The 21,509-nt window shown below is 39.7% G+C and overlaps 2 protein-coding genes and 1 long non-coding RNA gene across 3 annotated transcripts; 2 read left to right on the top strand and 1 right to left on the bottom strand.

The window, feature by feature from the left end:
* The first annotated feature begins 3,140 nt into the window (after positions 1-3,140).
* Positions 3,141-4,434, top strand: LOC113682674 (uncharacterized). The gene is made up of 3 exons (XR_003447298.2): positions 3,141-3,265; positions 3,350-3,518; positions 4,074-4,434. It is a non-coding gene; the product is annotated as an uncharacterized LOC113682674 (long non-coding RNA).
* A 2,358-nt stretch (positions 4,435-6,792) lies between these two features.
* On the top strand, positions 6,793-9,209 carry LOC113682652 (melatonin receptor type 1B-B). The gene has a single exon (XM_027199818.2). The coding sequence runs from the start codon at positions 7,969-7,971 to the stop codon at positions 8,971-8,973; it is 1,005 nt and encodes a 334-aa protein (XP_027055619.2). The 5' UTR covers positions 6,793-7,968; the 3' UTR covers positions 8,974-9,209.
* Positions 9,210-11,636: 2,427 nt separating this feature from the next.
* On the bottom strand, positions 11,637-17,144 carry LOC113682638 (uncharacterized). Its single transcript, XM_089212895.1, is given in 6 exon segments — positions 11,637-11,783; positions 12,429-13,070; positions 13,433-14,044; positions 14,669-15,010; positions 15,904-16,181; positions 16,803-17,144. Coding segments are annotated over 5 exon segments (1,926 nt in total). The 5' UTR covers positions 16,872-17,144; the 3' UTR covers positions 11,637-11,783; positions 12,429-12,445.
* Between the last annotated feature and the right edge of the window lie 4,365 nt (positions 17,145-21,509).

The following is a 21,509-nucleotide window of genomic DNA, read 5'->3' as shown; positions in this document are numbered from 1 at the left end:
GGCAGTTTCAAAATATAACTAATAAATAGGAAATAACAAATATAACAAATAAATATATGAGTAAATAAATAAATTAATAAATAAACAGATAAAAAAATCAAAGTCGAATTTATGAAAAAGCAAAAGGCAGGGGTAAAAACCGGATTGAAATCAAAGCAAAGCATAAAAAACTGGCAGAACTTGGAAACTGTTCCTCAAAGTGGCGCGGGCATTTAGAGAAGAGACTGCCATGAACAAATTAAAGTTGTCCAGAAGGGGGAGAGTTTTGAACTGGGAACCAGACTCAGAGTAACATGCATAGCTTTCAATCCTTTACAGGTTTCGCAGACCGTTTATTAATTATTAGCGGCTACCAGTCAGAAGTTAGAAGGGAAAAAGTACAATTTCTAAGTCGACGTTCTGTTTCCACTTTGAATCCACTTTCATTCGTTCACAAAACATATAATTAGCGATAGCTGTCAATTTCCTATACTTTTTCTCAGGAGATATTAGGTTATCAAAGCTTCCTGTCGCTACCCTCGGAGGAAACGAATATCACTGGCCAAGATTTGGACGCTCACAAACACAAAGCAAACACTTTTTTGTCCATTGCAGCCGTTTCACTTCTGTTTGAGAGGATTCTAATACGAACTTCTTAGTTCTGAAAAAGCGGTTTGTGAAGAATCTAGATATGATACACGAGAATTAAATTATATGAAGAAATCTCTCTTCTCACAGTTTGACTTCTCAGACGAGAATCAAAATATTTTCTTAGTGACTGAAAAAGGAGACCAACAATACTACTGAATGAAGGCTGCATTTATACACGTTTTAAAAAGCCACGAAATTAGTGATAGAACAATCAGTGCTACCCTTAAACGTTCAGTTGGCGCCCTAGAAATAATTCATGCGTTAATGGTGATCATATTTGTTGTATATAGAAGATTATAATTGACATTAAAAATCATTACTACGAACCCAAACGGACCATTAATACCGATTTGAATAGTTCTAAAGCTAAACGCTTGCACGTATCATTAAAAAGGAGTCGTAAAATGTTTATCGAAAGTTAAACTCTTGAACATTTATTTAAAAGCTAGTAGACATTAATAGATTTTTACTTTGGACATGGAATTCTAAAGTCCTTTCATTCAAAAATATTTTAAGCTCTCTCGCTGTTTAACATAACACTGTTTTAAACCATCTCCAATTTAGCCAAGCGTTTTATCTACACGCTGAAATCAGTGAGCATTGTAGAGGCGGATGACCGATTCTAGAAAAACGTAACATGTTTTTCTTCCAGCAATCCAAAAAAAATTATGTCACTTTTTCGCCTTAAGTCTGAGACTAAATTGTTTCTAAAGCATTTACACAGGGAATAATTTAAATCATTTAAAAAGGAAGAGTATCAAATAGACTCAATACAATCTTTGCGATTCATTTTCATGAAAATCTACCTTCTTGGCAATGTTAAAAAAGAGCTTAACCACGTCAATGTTTGTTTTACTGTTTACGTTTTTTTTTTTACTGAAGCTAATCAAACTTGAGCTTTGAAAGCAAATAACAACTAGATCCGTATCGCTTTCAGCTGTCCTCACCTTAAAGAACGTATTCATTTTCAAAATAGGTTCCCTTGTTTCTGCCTTTTTCTACAAGAAAGGGAAACGAGATAGGAGGACGTTTTGAACGGGATTGTCCAATTTTCTCAGCTATTTCACCATTCATCGTCTTCCCTCTCCTCGCAAAACAGGCGGAAATGTTTTTTGTATCGCAATAAAAGGAAAAATATGGACTTCATCATAGGAACTAAAATGAACGCGCGACTTTTCCTCTTAGCAATACAATTTTCGATCTACTCTAAGTTTTTCCTGGACTATTTTTGTCGTTATTGTTTTTTATTATTCAAAACGAGAATCATATCTCTGCCTGGTTCTTCTGTTCACCCGGAGAACAAAGGAGTTTGAAAACTGGAAAAAAAAAGCCTTCGTTCATTTCCAACTATACGACTGCGTACTCGTTTACAAACCCACAAATGTTCATGCTTTTCAGTTTATCCTCTTTAACGGAGAAGGTTGACAAAAGCCGTAACATATCGAAAACGGACTTCAAAGAGGCGTCGTTTGAAAACGCGTCGTTTCTAGAACGCTGGGTTTCTAAGGTAGACAGGTGAAACAGATATTTTCAATACGTTTGAGAATAAAAAAAGACGTTTCGGCGATGTCAGGGATCTCAATATCATTTAAGTCAAATTTGAATAATTAATCGATTGGTAACGATATATTTATATTGAAATGAGGAGTGTAAAGTTTCATTAGAATGAATCTAAGTATGGAAACAGACATAAAAGCGCCGTGGAAGAATGGTACTGCTCCCAGTGGTGACATAACCATTAATAAAGAATGAGCAGAGATGCTCGAAAAGGAAAACTTTCTGAAATGAGAACTCTTTAGTGAGGACAGCTAAAAAACGAAACGAAAACTTTATTAAAATTTTGATTTGGTTTGACTCGGAAGAAAACGGAAAGTTGCAGAAACACTTTGATGCGAATGAGGCCATTTTATGGCAAAGAAGAAACTGATTGTTGTTTATCTGTTACATTGTTCTTTCAAATAATTGAAAGGATCGCAAAGAATTTTTTTCTCACGTTTCCTCTTGATTCAACTTTTTCTGTACGAGTAGATTAAATAAAAACTTAAGGTCGGCTGCGTAATCGGAGTCTAACTTATGCCTCGACTTTAGGATAAATGGATTTTTTTAAGCCTACTGGACACTGTTCACAAATTTCAACTTGTAAGTAAAATGTTTGGTTTAAATTGAGTTTGAAATGGGTGCCGCTAACATTTAAACTCTGTTCAAATGACCAGACTTTCAGAACTTCATAATCCGTGCTAAAATCCATCTATGTTGCATGGTCACATTTTAGGCAGTGATCTGGCAAAAAATTGGTTTGAGGAAGTTGAGCGTCAACTAAACAATCACTGATGAATTCTAAATCATGATACGCGTCTGCAAGCGTTCAACTTGAAAACAATTTAAAACAGTATTAGTGGTGCCTGATGTTGTTGTGATTATTTTCACTGTCAATTTCAAGATTTGTTTCATACGATAAACTTAATCACAATTAGCGCGTTCATAATTTATAGGGCGCCAACTTGACGTCTCAAAGAGGCACTGATTTGTTATAATCAATTTCTTGGCTTTTTGAAACAGTTATAAATACGGCGATGTTTCAGTCGTCTTGGTGAAGCATCTTCAGCGGTAAGTTCCTCGTCACAGAAGTCAAACTGTAAGTCGCGACAAATTCGTTATAAATTTGAGTTGCAGGCAATTGTACATCAGCGCTCAGCTCTTCACAAAACGCTTTTTGCAGAGCCAAGAAGCCTGTGTGAGAATCCTGTCAAAGCAGAATACAAACGGTCAACATGGACAAAAAACTGATTTGTGTTCTTTTTCTGATGGTGCTTGCTGTTGCAAAGATGGACGCTGGAAACCCTCCGCAAAATGCGGGTATGAGACGGGTTGGGAAAAGAAACTCTAGGGTAATTCATTTGTTTAAAGTTTGTTACATACACCTTATTCAGTGGTTTAACATGTAACACGCACGTATGTTTTGCGAGTTGCGCAGCATTTTCCGAGCCCTGAGAGGATGAGTAAAATAGGAGCAATGAGCAACTCAAATGTCCGCTCGTATTATACGATGAACCATTTATTATTCCACTAAGATTTCACTTTTTAGCTTGTAAAATTCATCCTGCGGCCATATTTGCGCATTGTATCGATCGCATAAACACGAACTACAAAAACAACACGAACCGAACCACTCAAGAGTTTCCTTGTGACCAACAAAAAGTATATGTCACGCTTAAAAGTTTGTGTCTATAAAATTCAAGCCTGAAAAACGAAAAAAAAAAAACAAGAAAAAGTTTGGATTGTTCAGTGCGGCCATTTTGTTTCTCCGTATTTTTGCCCTGTCGTGCAGTGTGATACCATTTGCGCGTTCTCATTACCTTGTTGGTTGGTGCTATTTCCGTCTGGTTTTGGTCTCTGTCACTCGTTCGAAATGCGCTGTATCAGCCTTGTTTTGTTTACTACAGTTTCAGCTCATCAAAGTGAAGAGACAGTTATGCGCACGCGCCAGGGCTGCCTGTGACGCGGTGAACGATGACCGAGACATCCTGGCCGACTTTGAAACTGAAGAAATGTGAAGAGGAGACAGAAAGAAAGAAAGAGAGAAAGAAAGAAATATGAAGAAAAAAACGGGAAACAAAAAACTTAGACAATAATTTTTAATAGAGCATAATGTAATTCTTGGACTTTTGTCTTTCATCAATGCATTCGATGACTAAATCCTGGGTATTTAAGGGCCAGGCATGACTAATTTACGACAAAATGCATTTTTGACTCAAAGTATTGTTAAATAATAAAAATAAAATAATTATTGAAAATGAAAGAAAACTCAACAAAGAGTGCATTTTGTTAGCGCCCAGTCCATTTTCTTCGCTCTGAAGTTCTCTTTGCATACCTCAGTGATTGCATTTCTCTTGCGTGTAATCTGGCATTAGGAAGACCTAAGTACCGAAGACGCTACGCTACAATCCTAAAGCCCAGCTGGAATCATGAACTAGATTGTTCCGTTATTGCCGCAACTGTCTGTGAGCGTTCGATGCAGTATCTCGGGTAGGCCACGGAGGGCTTCATAACGAAGACGGTCGAAAAGAAGAGGAAAAGAAGGGTGCCGGACGGGAAGAGCGAATAAAAAATAAGTGGCCCGTCTGTGATTTGACCCTCTTTATCGCCGTAGTTTTCATCAAGTTGGCGAAAATTTTTCGTTTCCTTCTTATTCAAATGGTTGGGTTACACTTGCCTATTACAGTGCGTCAATAATTTCAGAACAGAACGGTAAAAGAAAAATAGGAGACTTGGTTCCCAATAGAGAGTATTTTTTTTAAAATTTATATACCAGCTGACATTGTTTGCACTTGACAAAGTTTGGTCCGAGTACCCACTTAATGACAATAGTTTTGGAGCCTCATATTCTTTTCACTCGACAAGTATTAAAATCCTGGTCATTGCCATTAGTTGTTTCCTCCGAGATTGACGAAAGGAAGTTTTTAGAGCCAAGTATTTCCTTTAAAGCAGTGAAGAAAAACAACGTGGCTTCTCAGACTTCTATACGACTTTTCGTTCGATTAGAATACGATCAAGTTCTGCTGATGGAATTGCCAGAACGTTGTTTAATACGTCAGCGAAACGACCTCTGACAGGGAAGGCGAACTGCCCTGAGACGTTGGTGAAACGAACTAGTACGTTAGCGAACTAGTCGCTAGCAGAACGTCTCCTGCTCAAAAACAAACATTTTCGATCAGATAGTGGTTTGTTCAGTCTGGTACGCGTTTGTTCATCCTTCATCAAGGCGTCACAATGTGTCACTGCTGATATGTGACTTCTTCATTAAGGACGATAGCACCTTTGTCGCCCACTGGCTCTTTGTCAACTGAATTCTTGAGTTAAAAGCCCCAAAAAATTATCCGTTACGTCTGACTATTGCAAATGAGTAACCAAACTCGCCAATTTCAATTTCGTAAGGTTGAAGCGACACCCAAATCCACGTCTCATCTTTCACCTGTTTCCTGTTTTTGCCGTTTGAGGCTAACTGATCTGACCATAATCTCCGTGCTCCTTGCGCTACTGCATGCCCCACGCTTTCGCGACCAGATTCCGCGAGTCGGTATCCAAGTTGTGGTAAACTTTTTTTAACAGCTCAAACAGTGTTTTGGGCATTCCGGAAACTTCCCTCCTCTTCAAATACATTCGCCATTTATTTGCAAATCGAACGTTGTGTTAACAACCTCAACGTGTGGCGGCATCATGCGAAGAAACATCGGATGGATCGGGGTTTCAAAGAGCTCAGAAAAGAGGTTCCGATCGCATACAGCTTGTGAGACGATCAGGGTTCAGCGAGCTCTTAAAAAAGCTCCCCACCGCATGCCAGACAGACCGTTGGGCGACCGGAGATCCAGTGAGCTCTGAAAAGAGCTCCCGATTGCTAACAGTTTGTGGGACGATCATGGTTCAATGAGCTCTTAAAGAACTCCCGATCGCACACAGATTGCTGGGCGATCGGAGATTCAATGAGTTCTGAAAGAGCTACCGATCTCTAACAGTTGGTGGGATGATCGGGGGTTCAGTATGCTCTAAAAAGGAGGCCCTGATTGCATACAGATTGCATGCAGATTGCATACAGATTGCATGCAGATTGCATACAGATTGCATACAGCTAAGAATGTATGAAAGTCATATATTTGAACTGCGGATAAAAACCTGAATGAAAGTGATCCTCGCAGTAATGAGCACTACTTGAGCAGTAGTGAAAATAAGGCCTGAGAAAAATTCAGGCCTGTACGGGATTTGAACCCATGACCTCTGAGATACCGGTGCAGCGCTCTACCAACTGAGCTAAAAAGCCAACTAGGAGCTGGTCATTATGAAAAAAGGCCTTATTTTCACTACTGCTCAAGTAGTGCACATTACTGCGAGGATCACTTTCATTCAGATTGCATACAGATTGCTGGGCGATCGGAGATTCAGTGAGCTCTGAAAGGAGCTTCCGATTTCTAACAGTTGGCGGGATGCTCGGGGGTTCAGCATGCTCTGAAAAGGAGCTCCTGATTTCATACAGATTGCTAAGCGATCAGAGATTCAGTGAGCTCTGAAAAGAGCTCTCGATCTCTAAAAGTTGGTGGGATGATAAGGGTTTCAGTTTGCTCTGAAAGGAGCTCCCGATCGCATACAGATTGCTGGGCGATCGGAGATACAGCGAGCTCTGAAAAGAGCTCCCGATCACTAACAGTTTGCTATTCGATGCACGCCACTATGACGCAGTCTGTTAAGCAAAGGTTTGACAGCTGATGCACTTAGCAGCAATAAAATTCGCAGCGATTGCGAATGATTTTTCCAGCGGATGAGTTTCAAGAGGGGCATTGTTTAGTTTGACAGGTGTATTGTTATTCAAGGCTGATGTATTGTTATTTATATAAAGGTTCTCATCGGCCAACTTTCGAATTAAATCGGATTTTGTCAGAGGAAAGATTAATCTGCCATTTGCCGTGCGTTTATTTTTCGTGGGTAATAAAGGTTTTGAGAAAATCTCTCGAGAAAATGACTTTCGTACGAAAAATGACCGAATTTTGAGTATTTTCAAGTTTGACGTAGATCATGGGATGAACACGACATTGAGATGCGTACGAAATTCAACATGTATGAAGAAGAAGTTCTCACAAACCTTCTGTATTTAAGTGAAACCTGAACTACCATCAGTCCTTACAGTAAACTCTTGGAACCATTTTGAACAATAAAAAGCCATAAATGCGAATGTATTAGTCTGAATTGCGCTATTTTTTTTCCTTTTTTTCTAATTTCCATCTTTATCATGTACTGTTTTTTTTTTGGATTCCATTTGATTCTTTTTCTCTTTTTTCAGTACCGTTTACCGCCGTTTGACTGCAAAACGAAACGATATCATTAAAAATAGATTTCCTCAGAATCGGTTTATTTATCGCCTATACTGATTTGTTGCATTAATGTGTTTTACTTAATCTGATCTTGTTGATGTTAGCACACTTTGCTTATATCAAGGAATTCCATTTGCCATCAGATTTGATTTCCAAAACAGTAAAGGTTAAAAAAATCAAATTAAATATTAAGAAATAAAGACTAAATGTTGTATAGTATTCACCATAAAATGGTACCTGCCCGATAGTTTACTCAGAAGACTAGCAATCGCGTTTTAGCAATCAGAAAAAGACATCTTTAATAAGGTTGGAGCAATCTGATTGGATATTGCGACGCAACATGTATGTAATCACTTGCCACGAATCGATGCAGAATTACGAATTGGCTAAATTCAATAAATTACATTAACAACGGGAGCTAAGAGGTGGACAGAAGTAAATATTAAGACTCAGCGTGCTTTACAAATTTTTTGAAAGAATGGATCTGGCAGAGCAACAGTTACAAGAAATGTTGAATGAATTGAATTCAAGAAGCCAACTCACTGTTGTGCTTGAGTCGGGGCTCTACGCCTTAATTTTATTGATGTTGTTTGTTGGAAACTTTGCCACTCTTTTTGTGATTGCATTCAACAACAGAATGAGGACAATCCCAAACATGTTCGTTGCTTCTCTTGCCGTTTCCGACTTCTTGTTGGGGGCACTTTCAGCCTGTCCCATTGCTTTCACTGCATTGGTCAAATCTCGGTGGCCTTTCAACGACACAACATGCCAGTACCAGGGATACGTCGCTATAACTTTGGCTGTGACTTCAACACAGACGCTAGCATTGACAGCAGTAAATCGATATTTCCGTATCGTTAGCACGGCAAAATATCGCCGTTACTTCACGGAGAAGAAAACCCAAATCATGATTCTTGCCTCATGGTTCTATTGTATGTGGGCTCCATTGCCGTATCTCTTAAACGGCTATAGGATGGTGTTTCATCCTGCTAAGTTCTTCTGCTATCTTCAGATCGATAGCGGTCCTTTTACAGCATTTTTAGTAACTGTGTACGTAGGATTACCAACTTGTGTGGTCATCTTCTGCTATCTAAGAATATTCCAAACTGTGCGTAGTCATAACAACAACTTCCAAACCACACAAGAGTCATCTAACACGGTCAACGTAGAAGAAATCAAAATAACCCGAACGCTGTTTGTAATTGTTGTCTTTTTTAACCTGTGTTGGACTCCAGTTTTGCTGATAGACATTCTGGATACGATTCGTGGGAGCTGGTCACTACCTCGAGAAGCTTACGTAGCATACAGTTTTTTAGCCACAATAAGCAGTGCTCTAAACCCTATCATTTATGGAGTGATGAATAAGAACTTTCGGACGGAATATCTAAAAATTATTCGCTGCACCTTTTGTCGCTCGCAAGTGGTCGTAGAACCATTAAATTCAAAGGCAAACCGAACCATTACGGTAGTTTCAACCGTTTAAAGTTACAACTTGTATTTAAATTGTTTGAAATTGGAAAAGAAACTTTGGTCTCTAGGATACTTAACAATTAGGTCAGGAAAAAGAAAAAAGAGAGTGATGATTTGAAAGGGACCAACAGAGCATACAGTTGTAAACTCTCAAAGCTTAGGAAAACGATTTTCTAATTCAAATTGCGTGAAAAGTCACTTGTAAAAGCGTCATTAACAAAGACTATTAAAGATAATTTAAACACCTGTCTTAGAACCTTATGCACAAACTGCCTATGATAATGTTCGATTTTGGCTCCTTTCAATGAGGGCCTTTCCGCAATAGCGAAAAAGTTGTTTTTCAAGAAAAACTTTCTGTCGTCACTAACATTTCACAAGTGCGGATGGGTTGTCGCGACTTGACAAATCTTCAAATGCACCACCGACAAAGTTTGTGCCGAGTAAAAACTTGTCAAAATCGACGAACTAAACAAAACCGTGATAACTTTGTCAATCATTTGTCATGAAAGCTACGACAAGCGTGTGATTGAACTGAAACCAGTTTACTAGAAAGGCAAAATTATCCTTTGCTGCAAATCTCGGGAATTCTTAAATTTTAAAACGACGTAGAGTAAATCCTGTAAATTGGAGCTGGAATTCTTCGGCAATTTAGGCTGGCCGGTATTATGAACAGATCAGACGTTGACGGAATTTGACAGCCTTGAAATTTTCCATGTGGATGCAACAGACGAAACGAAAATGTTTCATGACAAAATTTGTCCTCTGATTTTGTCGGGACAATTTTAGTCTAGCCCGTTGGTGCGGAAAGCGGGCCCTTACTAAAATTGGAATTCTACGAAACAATATTAGCGATATCGCATAACTTGCGTAAATAATCATTAAGGATGAGAGGAGACTTAGCAAAAAATCCATGCGAAACATTAAGGAACATAGAAGCCGGAAAAAGAAAGCAGCAACAAAATCACCCGCGCTGGACCACGGTTGTAATTGGTGCGGTGGGTAAACCCGAGTTGTGTATATAAGTTATCAGAATATTCTCGGAGTATTCAAAATTTCACTTTGCCCTCTGGCTTTTGATGAATAAGCGCCAACATCTAAGGTAGACTTCTCACGATTCTCACGGCGATGATTTACTTGGGACAGTCAGATGACAGAAAAACACTATCGTCGGGAATTTTTCCGGTAACATATGAAAAACAAACTCGATATGCATCAAAATTAAATTTTTTCTTTTCGTAAATTGTCAGCTGGCCTGATTACTGAATAAACAATTTCAATATTAAAATACGCCTTGGGAAAATTTCCATTTACGGCACACCTCCAAATTGGAACAAAAAAAAAGTGTCACTTTAGTCGCATATCTACAAAATAGCCATTCCAGAGCAGAGACAACTTCGAATTTCTATTTGGTTTAATTTATTTGTAAATGGAGGGAGAAAAAAAAAACAGAGGGGCTATGAAAAAAACCTGACAAGACCCAATAACAAAACTGATCCGGTGACACGCAATAGAGCGGTGCGGAACAAGAAAGTGGAATTGATGGCAAACACTTTAACCACCTGCAATGAATTCGCTTGCTAAGTAAACGAGGCTCTTTTAACTTCATGATTGTATTTACCTTGATATGAAAATGCCAGAAAAAAAATTAGTAAAACCCAACGAAGCGTTGTAGAAAATAAAGATGTAAGTATCGGCGAAGCGTCTTCAACCGCTGCACCGATTTTGCTCGCTAAACTAACAAACTCCTCTTAACTCAACCCTTTAACTCCCAGATCAAATTTTTAATTCCCCTCACTGTCAACCATACAATTCTTATAATTTTAGTTCAGAGAATTTAGTATTGGAGCAACTAATTGTCCCCAAATGGGTCTTTTTCTTTATTCTTAACACTTATCTGGTTGATATTGTACTGATATTGTAAGGAGAAATTATGTCTTGGTCACTCGTAGAAGTTAAAGGGTCAACGACCTTGCTTGATATGAAGAAGATCAAAAGATTTCGACTTACTGCTTTTAAGCGGGTGTGTTATAGCCTGCAAGTGCCCCGATTGGACCCCCTGAATATGTTGTCGCGGAAGGTTTTTTTTTAAAGTCATTTATTGAAAAATCTGATCAATATAGGGAGCTCTTCCTACCTGGCTCTACGAGCGCGCACTGTGTAAGGGAATCTTGTACCCATTGGATATTTGGATGGGTAACCAGGTGGGGCTTATTTGCACCCATGAGATTCCCTTTTCCAACTTGCTTCCATAGAGAAAAATGCTTCCGATTGTCATGGGCCCACCCTTCTCTAACCAAGCTAATACGGGTCTACAAGGATGGAGCAAAAGGAATGAAAAAAGCCGCCTTGGTCATCTAAGCAAGCGGCCCGACGCGACAGCTATTTTCAATAATTCTTATCACTCCATCTACTCAGGTTTACTGAAAACGCTTGACATCTTTGAGCGTGGGTTTTCTTCGAACGGAGTGTGCATTTTGAGTGGTTTAAGCATATTACACACCATACTCGTACTTCCAACAACACCATTTTCTTTCAATCCCACGTATGCGCTTTGGTTAGCTAAACGCATGCAATTTACGGGTATTAGTGCGATTTGTTACTGAAAATCGAAAAACCGAAATTTAACCTCGCGCATCTCCCTTGGAAAGCCCGAGTGATAACTCGCAGTCAAGGAGATATGATAAATTATGTTTTTCATTGGCTATAGGCAGTCACGACAACCCGCGTGACGTAAAGAGAATAAAGTGCACACACAAGTGATTACACAAGAATGATGCAAAAAAAATTTGGAACCTGGTCCAGTCTATGTGGCCTCGTCAGAATCTACAAAAGAAAACAGGTTTAAAACTGCAATCAGCATGATTAATTTGATGCCCACTAAAAGTGATCGATTACATGTAAAACTAAATTATTTGACCCACCCAACGCAACTAAATGCTTGGCATCCTTGAAATGCTTGTCAGCTACATATATATATATACCCAGAAGCCCACTGCTTTTCACGAAACCAAGCGTGACCAAAGATGGCTGGATATTAGCCGAGTTCTTTTTGTGAGAACGAGGCTTATATTCAGGCATCTTGACCAAACTAGCTAAGTCAATAGGGAATTTATTATGCAGCCAAAACATCTTGCTTTGATGAGAATCAACAATGACTTGGAAACAACAATGAACCGGGAACAAAGCCAACTGTGTTAGTAGCACAATAAACCCACGAGCCGGATTTGGTTAAGTTTTCTTTGTTTTCACTGTCCTTTGCTTGCTTTTGCGCCTCCATAGCTGTCATTGTACAAAAATTACGAACTTTGTAAGTCTGCTCCAAGCAATTTTTTTCTTTTGCGAGATCAAAGCGGGCAAGATGGACCCATCTTGCTCGCTCAGCTTGCCCACTTAGTTACCTAATCAAAACGCAGGATTTGCTTCATATTGCCCTTGGACGTTGCTTACAATATAGTAATTACCCATTACCATAAAAGGGTTTAAATTCATCCGCGTTGCTCCAAAGGTGCGGGCTTTGTCAATTTTGAGGATTTCCTATGCTCCTTGATTTCCCCGTTGCAATGAAGGTTGCTCGACATCACTACACCATTGTGAGCCTCGCCGTTGTTGTTGTTGTTGCTGCTCAGGTTCCCCACTTTTGGACACGCGATTCCAATATCCATGCAGTGGACCTCAATTCCCATCCCTTGTCGGGGGTACTCCAGGGTAATTTTCCGATATTCACCCAGGCGCTTGCCAAGGAGATCGTAAGGCATGTCGTTGATGTAGCCGCTCTTGCCAAGCCCTTTAGGTACCGGTGCAGCAAGGTTACCAGCCCGCTTTTGGATCATGGTATTCTGGCCTTTGTAGACTAGCTGCGTATCCTCCATGATAGGATGCCACAAGGACAGCTCAAGGTCGCTGAGGAGCTTTAAAATCCGATGGAACTCGTGCTGTGTGATCCAGCCGTTACAGAAAGAGAGATATGCACCAAAGCCCATCCCAGTTGCCACAGCATGACCGTGAAGCATCCCAGCAGGGAGCTCATAACCGGCACTTTATGTGTGACCATAGGCGTACGGTCGGCACTGATGCGTCTCAAACATGTTACCGTACTCCGATCTCATGTAGCTAGAAATCAAAAAAGATAAAATAAGTAAATAGATAGCTAAACAAATCAAAAAATGCAGAAAGTAAAGCATGCTCTTGTTCCTTGATAAGAGCCTGTTAATTGTGAATAGTGAGCAAAACAATTATTAAAAATGGTTCAAATCATTTTTTCTTTTTCAGTTATAATTTACATAGGGATTCGCAGTTAAAATTTGTTGAATGAATGCACACATTCCAAGGGCGTCGACGATTCTGCTGATTACGCTAGAAAAAAAAGATGAATCATATAAGAGACTGCAGTGAATTTTCTCCTTTTACTCCTTAAAGAGGACTCATGTCGATCATAGACACAGAAAAACAAAAAAAGTTGCAGCCACACTTACTCTTCAAGAGCTTTGCCAACAATGAGATCACAAATATCTTGAAAAGCCGCGTGATCTCCCTCAAAATCCTCCATCACTGTGGCAAGTTTGGTCGACAAAATAACTGCGGCGTTCTGCTCAAGTAGGCAAAAGAGTTCTTCATCCTTAACAACCGCCATCTTAACTATCTCAGCAATGCCATGACGCATACAACCGAGCTTTAATGTGCGGAAAAAGCTTCTGTCAGTCAGTGCCAGAACAGGAGGATGATAGGAGCCAAAGAGGTTTTTGAAGCCGAATCCATCACAACCTGTGCGAGGTGATAGTCCAGCGTCGATGGCGGCCACGACACTTGTAGACAGCATCACGTAGGGTGTGTTACGATGGTAGAGGGAGGCTGCACACGCAATAACGTCGTGTAATACACCATTGCCGACTACCAACAGAGGCTCGTTTCGTCTAACCCCCAATGTCTTCAGCTGCACCAAGACATCCTGTAAGTTGGTGATGTCTTTGTCAATTTCCTCCGCGGAAGTGACCAGCTTGATCAACTCGATAGAGTACTCGTCAAAGTAGGCCTGTATAGCTGTACCATAGATATTTTCCACGTTTTTATCAATGATTGTCACGCACCTGGTTATCGGGGAAAAAACAAGGACAAGAGATTAGTCTAAGGATAGTGTAGAGTTCCAAAACAATAAAAGAGATTAGCGCGAAGACTGTAAGTGGCCGTAACTTTGCCACCGCATTTTTCACATATGAGTGAAGGGTAGATCAGCATTCTTCATGTAACATGTAAGGCAACCTATTTCTTGAAGGAAACGGCTGACACTCATAGTTTTTAAAGACTACCAGTGATATTACCGTGACTTTTCGTTGGGTTTGACTCATCGGGTGCGTAAGTACGCGAGGTCAAACTGTTTGAAAACGTAGTAAATGTAGCCACCTGGGAATGAGGTAAATGATACAAAAGGAAAATGAGTTACGACTGTATAAATGAATGAATTAATTTTATTGTCAAACTAGTTGCCTGACTGACTGACTGACTGACTGACCGACCTACCAAACGTCTGACCAAACAACCGCTTGACAAAAATTTACAGAAAATGAAGAACGTTCCCCCAGGAAACCCTCCTATAAATTAATTTCGAAGAACTATTAAACGCCAAAGAAAGTATTTGTTTCCAATTTAAACTTCCCTTCCACAATAGATTGTGCACATAAAGTAAGCTCCTGATTAGAAAGTGAGAGACAAACCTTCCGATGGGTTGATATACAGCCCTTAGCTCTGGATTGGTTGGGTTCAGAACGTCATAAACTATCTTGGCAGTAGTCGTTAAAGTATATCTACTGGTGATGGCAACAACTGATGCGTCTGGTTTAGCAAGAACTTCGCCACTACATCTTCCATATATGGTGGTGGGGTAAATTCCGTGCGGGTCAAATTTCTCAAGATACTCAGCATTCTCTATGTAACATTTAGGACAACCTGTTTCTTGAAGGAAACGGCGAAGAGCCATAGTGCTTAAAGTCTTATCCGCCGTCAACATCTTAACGACCTCGTTCCACCTGGAAACTTTGGCAGCATCACAAGAATTTCTACAGAATGGAATAAAAGCAAGATGATTCAAGCCAGTGCCGGAGAAACAGTAGATTTGGAAATGTTATCCCGAGCATTTAAAAATACTTATAAAAGTTTGCTTCTTGTCACGGTTTGAGATTCCAAATAGTGACTTAAACCGGCAGTTGACCACTGAAAGGCCGTTGCTCTTATTATCTGCTTTTTTGCATTAACCCCTTACACCCTAACATCAGTATGCATATTCTCCATACTGTTCGCAGTACATTTCTTAAAGTGCTGACAAGGAGAATTGGTTTAACAATCTAGAGCTTCTATTATTCGTGACAATTTCCTTTTTTCTTGTGACCCCTACGTGTGATTTTGGGGGTGATATTGTAAGGAGAAATTAGATGCTATTCTATTGGTTGAAACCAATCGCCAAATTAGTAAGATTTTCCTGAGTCACATGTAAGCGGCCAGGTTGCTAAGTAAATTCAAAATGGTAGTGTCTGTGGTCGAATTTCTAGCTCATATAAGACAATTTACAACAGGTCAGGTTATCATTTGGACCCCAAAATGCGGTTGGTGCCATAACTTTATGAATAGTTCTAACGGGAAGGGGCAGGGGTAAAAATATGAGGTTTCTGAAGTACACCTCTGTCCAGTGGTGTACCCTCTAGTTTCCTAGTTGAGAGATCGGCTTTAGGCTCTGGCCGGGGTAATAACAGTTTTTTTTCCAAAATACCCCTCTCCACTCAGGAGTATTAATGACTGCCAGCACACCATCCGGGGAAATTAAACTAAATTTCTGGGAGGGGGGGGGAGGGGGAGCCTGTCAGTCAGTATCATCGCAAGCTCGTCGCTTCATGTAATGAAACTTGGAGTACGTCGCGTTTTGATATTTCATGACTGTAGGTGTAATATAACTTACCTTTGCACAAGAGTAGCAAGTTGCTCTAAAACAGCACCGGTGGGTTGATTGTAGAAATACTTCAATTTTCTGATTATCAATAGGAAATCGATGTCATCATCAAATGATAACGAGAAATCTTTGGCGAACACATCAAGACGAGATGTGTAAATAAGGAAATCGCTGACAGCCTGGTGAGCAAAGACTTTCAGGACCAAATCTTTCACATTTGATGAAGAGGAATCAAAAATCTCTTCGGAGAGGCTTTCGATAGACTTGATGGACGAGTCTATGGCATTCTACAAGGAAAGAGAAGAAAGAAAAACTCGTAAAACGGATTGGATTATTGAAAATTAAAATAGGAATATGTCATTCCATAAAAGCCAAGAACTATCATAGTCTCGCAAGTATTAGACAATTCTGTTATTGTATAAATGAAACTCGAGAACGTGTAGAGGGAAATTCTTCTTAAAGAGGAGGCCAGACTACTTGCCTCTTAAACTTTGCAGGGGGGGGGGGGGAGAGGACTTGGGTCGATTTTTTTCAGGGTGTGTGCCGATGTGCCGCTGGCCTCTAAGAATCCCTACCTCATTATAGTCTATTCTGCGGCCAATTATAGAACCCAATCTTGTCGTTTGTAGTGATACGGGAGCAAATTTTTAACCGTGAATCTTCTAATCTTTAAATCTCTGACCAGAATTTTCTTACTTCCAAAGTCCTGAAAATGTGCCGCCCCATTTTAGTAACTCTGTTGAAAATACAACCCCATCATAATCTAGTCGTGAGAATGCGACCCCATCCAGCGACACATCCCCACCAGCTTATCAAGGGAAAGGGCCTCCCAACCCATAGGTGATGAATCTCCCAGAATAAAGGAAAACAACTGACTAGACAGCCTGAACCCTCTTTATTTAATATACCTTCTCGTTTTCGGCAGCAATTCCGGAACAGACCTCCAGTTGGTTAACATTGGGCGAGATGACAGACATGATTTCAAATGTACTCACTTTCCTGTTGTCAATTTGTTATGCAGGAAAATCTGCGAAGAAGACACGAGAACCAGATTAGAGACTATCCAACAGAGAAAATCAACAAATATTTAAATAAAGACGCAATGAAAAAAGGCTGAAGATGTGCAAGGGGATTGTACATGTTACGCATTACACATGATCACACCATGTAGTAATTACGTTTTTCGGGCTTCAATCCTTGCGATTGTTACGGATTGTCCCTTATCCGAGGGAAGTTGATGCCAGGGAAAAATGCACACAAAAAACCTAATCCGCAAAACTGCACCTCCGCGGGAATTTTTTGTTACAAGGTAATTATCATATCTATAAATTAGTTTGGTTTTTGATAGATGAATCTACTCAGCATTTTGGTTTTCTACTCTTATGAGAGAGATATGGGCTTGTTTATTGTTTTAAAGTCGGCTTTATTCGCAGCTTCTGGTCTAATTTTGCCTCACGAAGTCAAGTCTTTGGAGGAATGGAGCCGCAAAATGAGGCAATCGCAGGTCTTGAATGCAAGTCAGAGTATCACAAGGCAAGTATCGTGAATTTAAGTGCCAAAGAGCAGAACTGTTCACAAAGGATTTTAAGCTTTTTTTCCTAAAACAATAAGTTCTCTGTTGAACGAGCTTGATCGATCTATATGATTCGATATTAGCCCTCGATCGTAAATGCACTGTTACGTCCATAACACTTCTATGCACTTAAATATTATGTCCATAGACTGTGAAAGAACGGCCAATATCCTCCAGCCTATAGAAGCAATTGAAAAACTAGATTGCACGTAGACTGTTGAGTCCAAGTAAAAGCAATAATGAACTTTTAAGAGAGTAGACTGTTTGTTCTTTCACAAGAAGTAGATCTCAAGGGATTATGACTACAATAAAATGTCAGATCTTGTCCACCATTACTGTTTTATCTTTCTCTCTTTCTTTCTTTCGGTTCGGAGGGATATAAAGTACATATAAAAGAGGTCTAATGGAACAGAATTTTTGTGAGGCCCCTCATCCATAGGAGACAGTTCCGAGAGTGATTTTGCGTTAAGTCTATAAAATAAACGGCGCGAAAGCAGCGGCCGAGGGAGGTTTGGGTCGGGTCGCAACCCAAACGGAACCGCGAAATCTCGTCTCCTATTGTGTAACTAAAATAGAGGAGTAAAGGGGTAAGTTTCTAAGTAAACTGTGGTGCTACGTCGGTGGGGGAGTATAACAAGATTATTTGCTTTTATCAACTGAGTTGATAATTTAAATTGGCGACCGCAGAGTTTCAAAGTTGGCGTTTTGAGCGTTAGCCTTAAGTTAGAGCGAAGGCTGTGGAAGGTCGACGCAGTATTTATTACGCAACACAAACCTCCCTGCTTTTGTTTTTCACTCCTCCGCTACCGCGTCGTTTACCATCGCGCTTCGTTTTGCTGACTAAAACTAACTAAATGATTAGAAGGAATTTTTATACGTCCGTCAGTGACTAAGCTGCATGGTCAGTGTAAACTCTCCTCTGGCAAAACTACTGAAAGCAAGGTCACTTTTGAACGATCAGGTTTTGCTGAAGTGGTGAACAGGAATTTGAGCGCCGTGCTCAGCAAGAACTTTGAACTTCTAAAACACCGCTTGACACCAGCCACGAACCACAATTTTTCACACGTATTTGAACATTCATTAAATCGCCAGCTTTGTTTATATTTAATTTTACTACCAAATGGCTAGATATGAGAGTCGGTACCTTTGGGTAACAAATTTCAGCTGAACTGTATTATTCCTGAGCCGTTGGACCTCGATATTTGAATATTTTAATGACATTAGAATTGATGTTCATCTGCATCGCTAATTCTTTTGTTTACGTCAGCTTTGTCGCGGCTTTTGTCTGATGAAGGGCTGATACCTGCATGGTGGAGTCGCAACGCCCTACTTTGAAAATAATGCAACGCATCGAATTTCCTTGTTACCTCAAAATGCATTTTCAAACCCTCTGCAATCACAGTAACATTTATTGATTTTGGTATGTCTTATTGTTTCAGGACGAGGTTGTCTCCATTATGGAAAAATTGCCGACAAATGCTTTTCTAAAGGCTTAACAAAGCGCCCTCTGTCAAAGAATTTCTTAGGCCTCTTTTGTATGTTTACACACTGTTGTACACTTTGTGTTGCATTCGGGGAGTATTTCCCAAGTTTTTGAACTCCATGTAATTGCGGAAATTCATATATGATGATGATATTATACAAATAAACACCTGACAAGGGATGTGTAGGGGAAGCTGATAAAAAAAATTCAAAGCAATTGTTAAAAAACGTCAAAGCATTTGTAAGCCAAACTTAGAAACATAATTCGAGTGAATAAAAAATTATCCTGTCCTCTGCAAATGTCAATATTGCCACACTTTTTCCGCATACAGCGAATTAAGTCGAAGCCCAGGTCTTGCTGTTTGTCGAACCGTAAACCTTTGTTTTAAAACTCTCTGTTGTGGCTGATAATATATATTGTTTTTTTAACATTGCGTAATAATGATCAGATAGCTCCCGCGTCGCTGGAGATAGCTCCTGGAAATTTCAGTGCCGAATCCAAGAAACTTGACGGAAAAGTTTAGTCTCCGTTTTAAGCCCATGTTTTAACCGTCTCTCTTTTCACTTTCGATAATACGGAGTAATACTTGGTCAAACGACTTATCAGTGCCCTATATTTCACAGTACGTTGGGCACTTGACAAATTCTTAACGATGCGCAGATTCGCGGCTTATTGTTTGCGATACACTTCTTTTATTTTGATCGGAGCTGTTTTACAATGAATATTTCAAAGTGACCTTTGAAATACCTAAGCCAGGAAATGAAGCATCATTTGGAAGGTAATGCGGCTTTTACTGTGAGGATTGTGGTATTGCATCAACTCTCTGGTAACAATGATAGGCGACGCGTCCAAAGACAATAGACCTGTAGATATTGTACTTTTCCTTCTTGCCATGAGAGCTTAGTCCGCGATTTCGAAAAACCGTATGTTTCATAGTTTAGCTGAAATGTGATCATCCTGACTAAAGCTTTCAAAAATCCGTTAGTTTCGTCTTGGTTGTTTTTGCAATCTTAACCGCAATCGCAATTTTGTTAACTGCCTCAGAACACAAACTTGTGTCTTAACGAGATTTAAATTTGATGAAGTCGCGTTTTCGAATATATCATTCATTCAGACGCACCCGGGTCACAGGTCACACCCTAATCTTGTTTAGGACGCTTCCTTTCAACTTTTGCTTGGAAAAATAATTATAATTTAGTTTAACTCCGTCTAGCACTTGGCCTGAGCGAACAAAGAATTATTATTAAAAATATCTATAGATGTGTTTTCCATTCACGGATAATCAATCATACACAAACGATCACGTAAGAGAGATGAAAAACGACCAACTCTACTGGACCATCTTCGAGGGGCAGTCGCAAATGAAAAGCCTTTACATGGAGTAATATCAATTCCGGTCGGTCATCACGATAATGAATCAATAAAAATTTAGTAAATTGCTTTCCTCGTGATCTGCACAGCATGGTGTTGTCTCCACTAGTTCATAATTTTTTTTTGTGTGGGAAATGTTCTATGTTTTGCCAATTCTTCGACCACCACAAGACTTTTTTAAGTTGCTATGCTTGCTGGCATTACGTAACTGTACAAAAAGCGATTATTATTAATCGCGGAAGCTAAAATACTCAACAAGTCAATTTTTATCAATAAATTTCACCTACCAAATAGCCGTAGTACTTTTGGGCTCTTTGTGTCCTTTGTGGATTCGACTAGGGACGATTCCAGGAAAATTATTCTCTTGTACAAAATGCACTGACTGAACAAGAAAGTACCGCGTTATGCAGTGGTGATGGCAGGAATGAAAGTGTAGTTTTCAGACGAGTCTAACATATTGTGCGATCACAATACGACACAGAACAAAGGAATAATAATATATTGACACAAAAACCGATATCAATTTGACTGGAATGTCTGACCAAACCTTCTGGACAATGGCGTCCCTCAAACCGGTCACGTAGCATTAAAACGAGGCAACACCGCAATGTGTGAATACTCTTGAAAATGAAGTAAGTTGCCCTCTCTTTAGAATGCAGTTTTTTTTCTCAAATCTCAAACTTCCAAAACCGTGAAAAATGAAAATAGTAACACGAGGAGACAAGTTGAAATAATTCTGCGTATTTATTGTGGTGACGCGAAGAAGAATAAATCAGTTGAATGAAAAGCGCTAGTCGAACCGCGGGGATTTAGAGTGCCGATTTGAAAGATAAATTTTTGTCATAGAGTTTTGCGACACTCCGAACTTCCTAGATGTAGGGAAAGGCTTCAAACTGGCACATGCTTTTTAGAATAATTAGGGGAATTAAAGTGTCTAGCGACTGGTTTGAATGCGTCCTTAATTACTGTTTGAGAAACCGGTTTGGCGAGATCTTCCAGACCCAGCCGGCACGGCTGACTGGTTTTTTTATTCAGAAAGGGACCCTTTCATGAATGAATAAAGGAGGTAATTTTCTAAAGAATCCGTGGTGCTGCGTCGGTGGGAGAGTATAACAAGGTAATTTAGTATTTTAAACTGAGTTGATTTAGTAAACTGACCACAAAATCGTTAGCCCTTCATAAGAGTGG

Source organism: Pocillopora damicornis, chromosome 7 (genome assembly GCF_964200805.1).
Source record: "Pocillopora damicornis chromosome 7, jaPocDami1.2, whole genome shotgun sequence".
NCBI classification, from domain to species: Eukaryota; Metazoa; Cnidaria; class Anthozoa; order Scleractinia; family Pocilloporidae; genus Pocillopora; species Pocillopora damicornis.
This window is presented reverse-complemented; position numbering and strand designations above follow the sequence as displayed.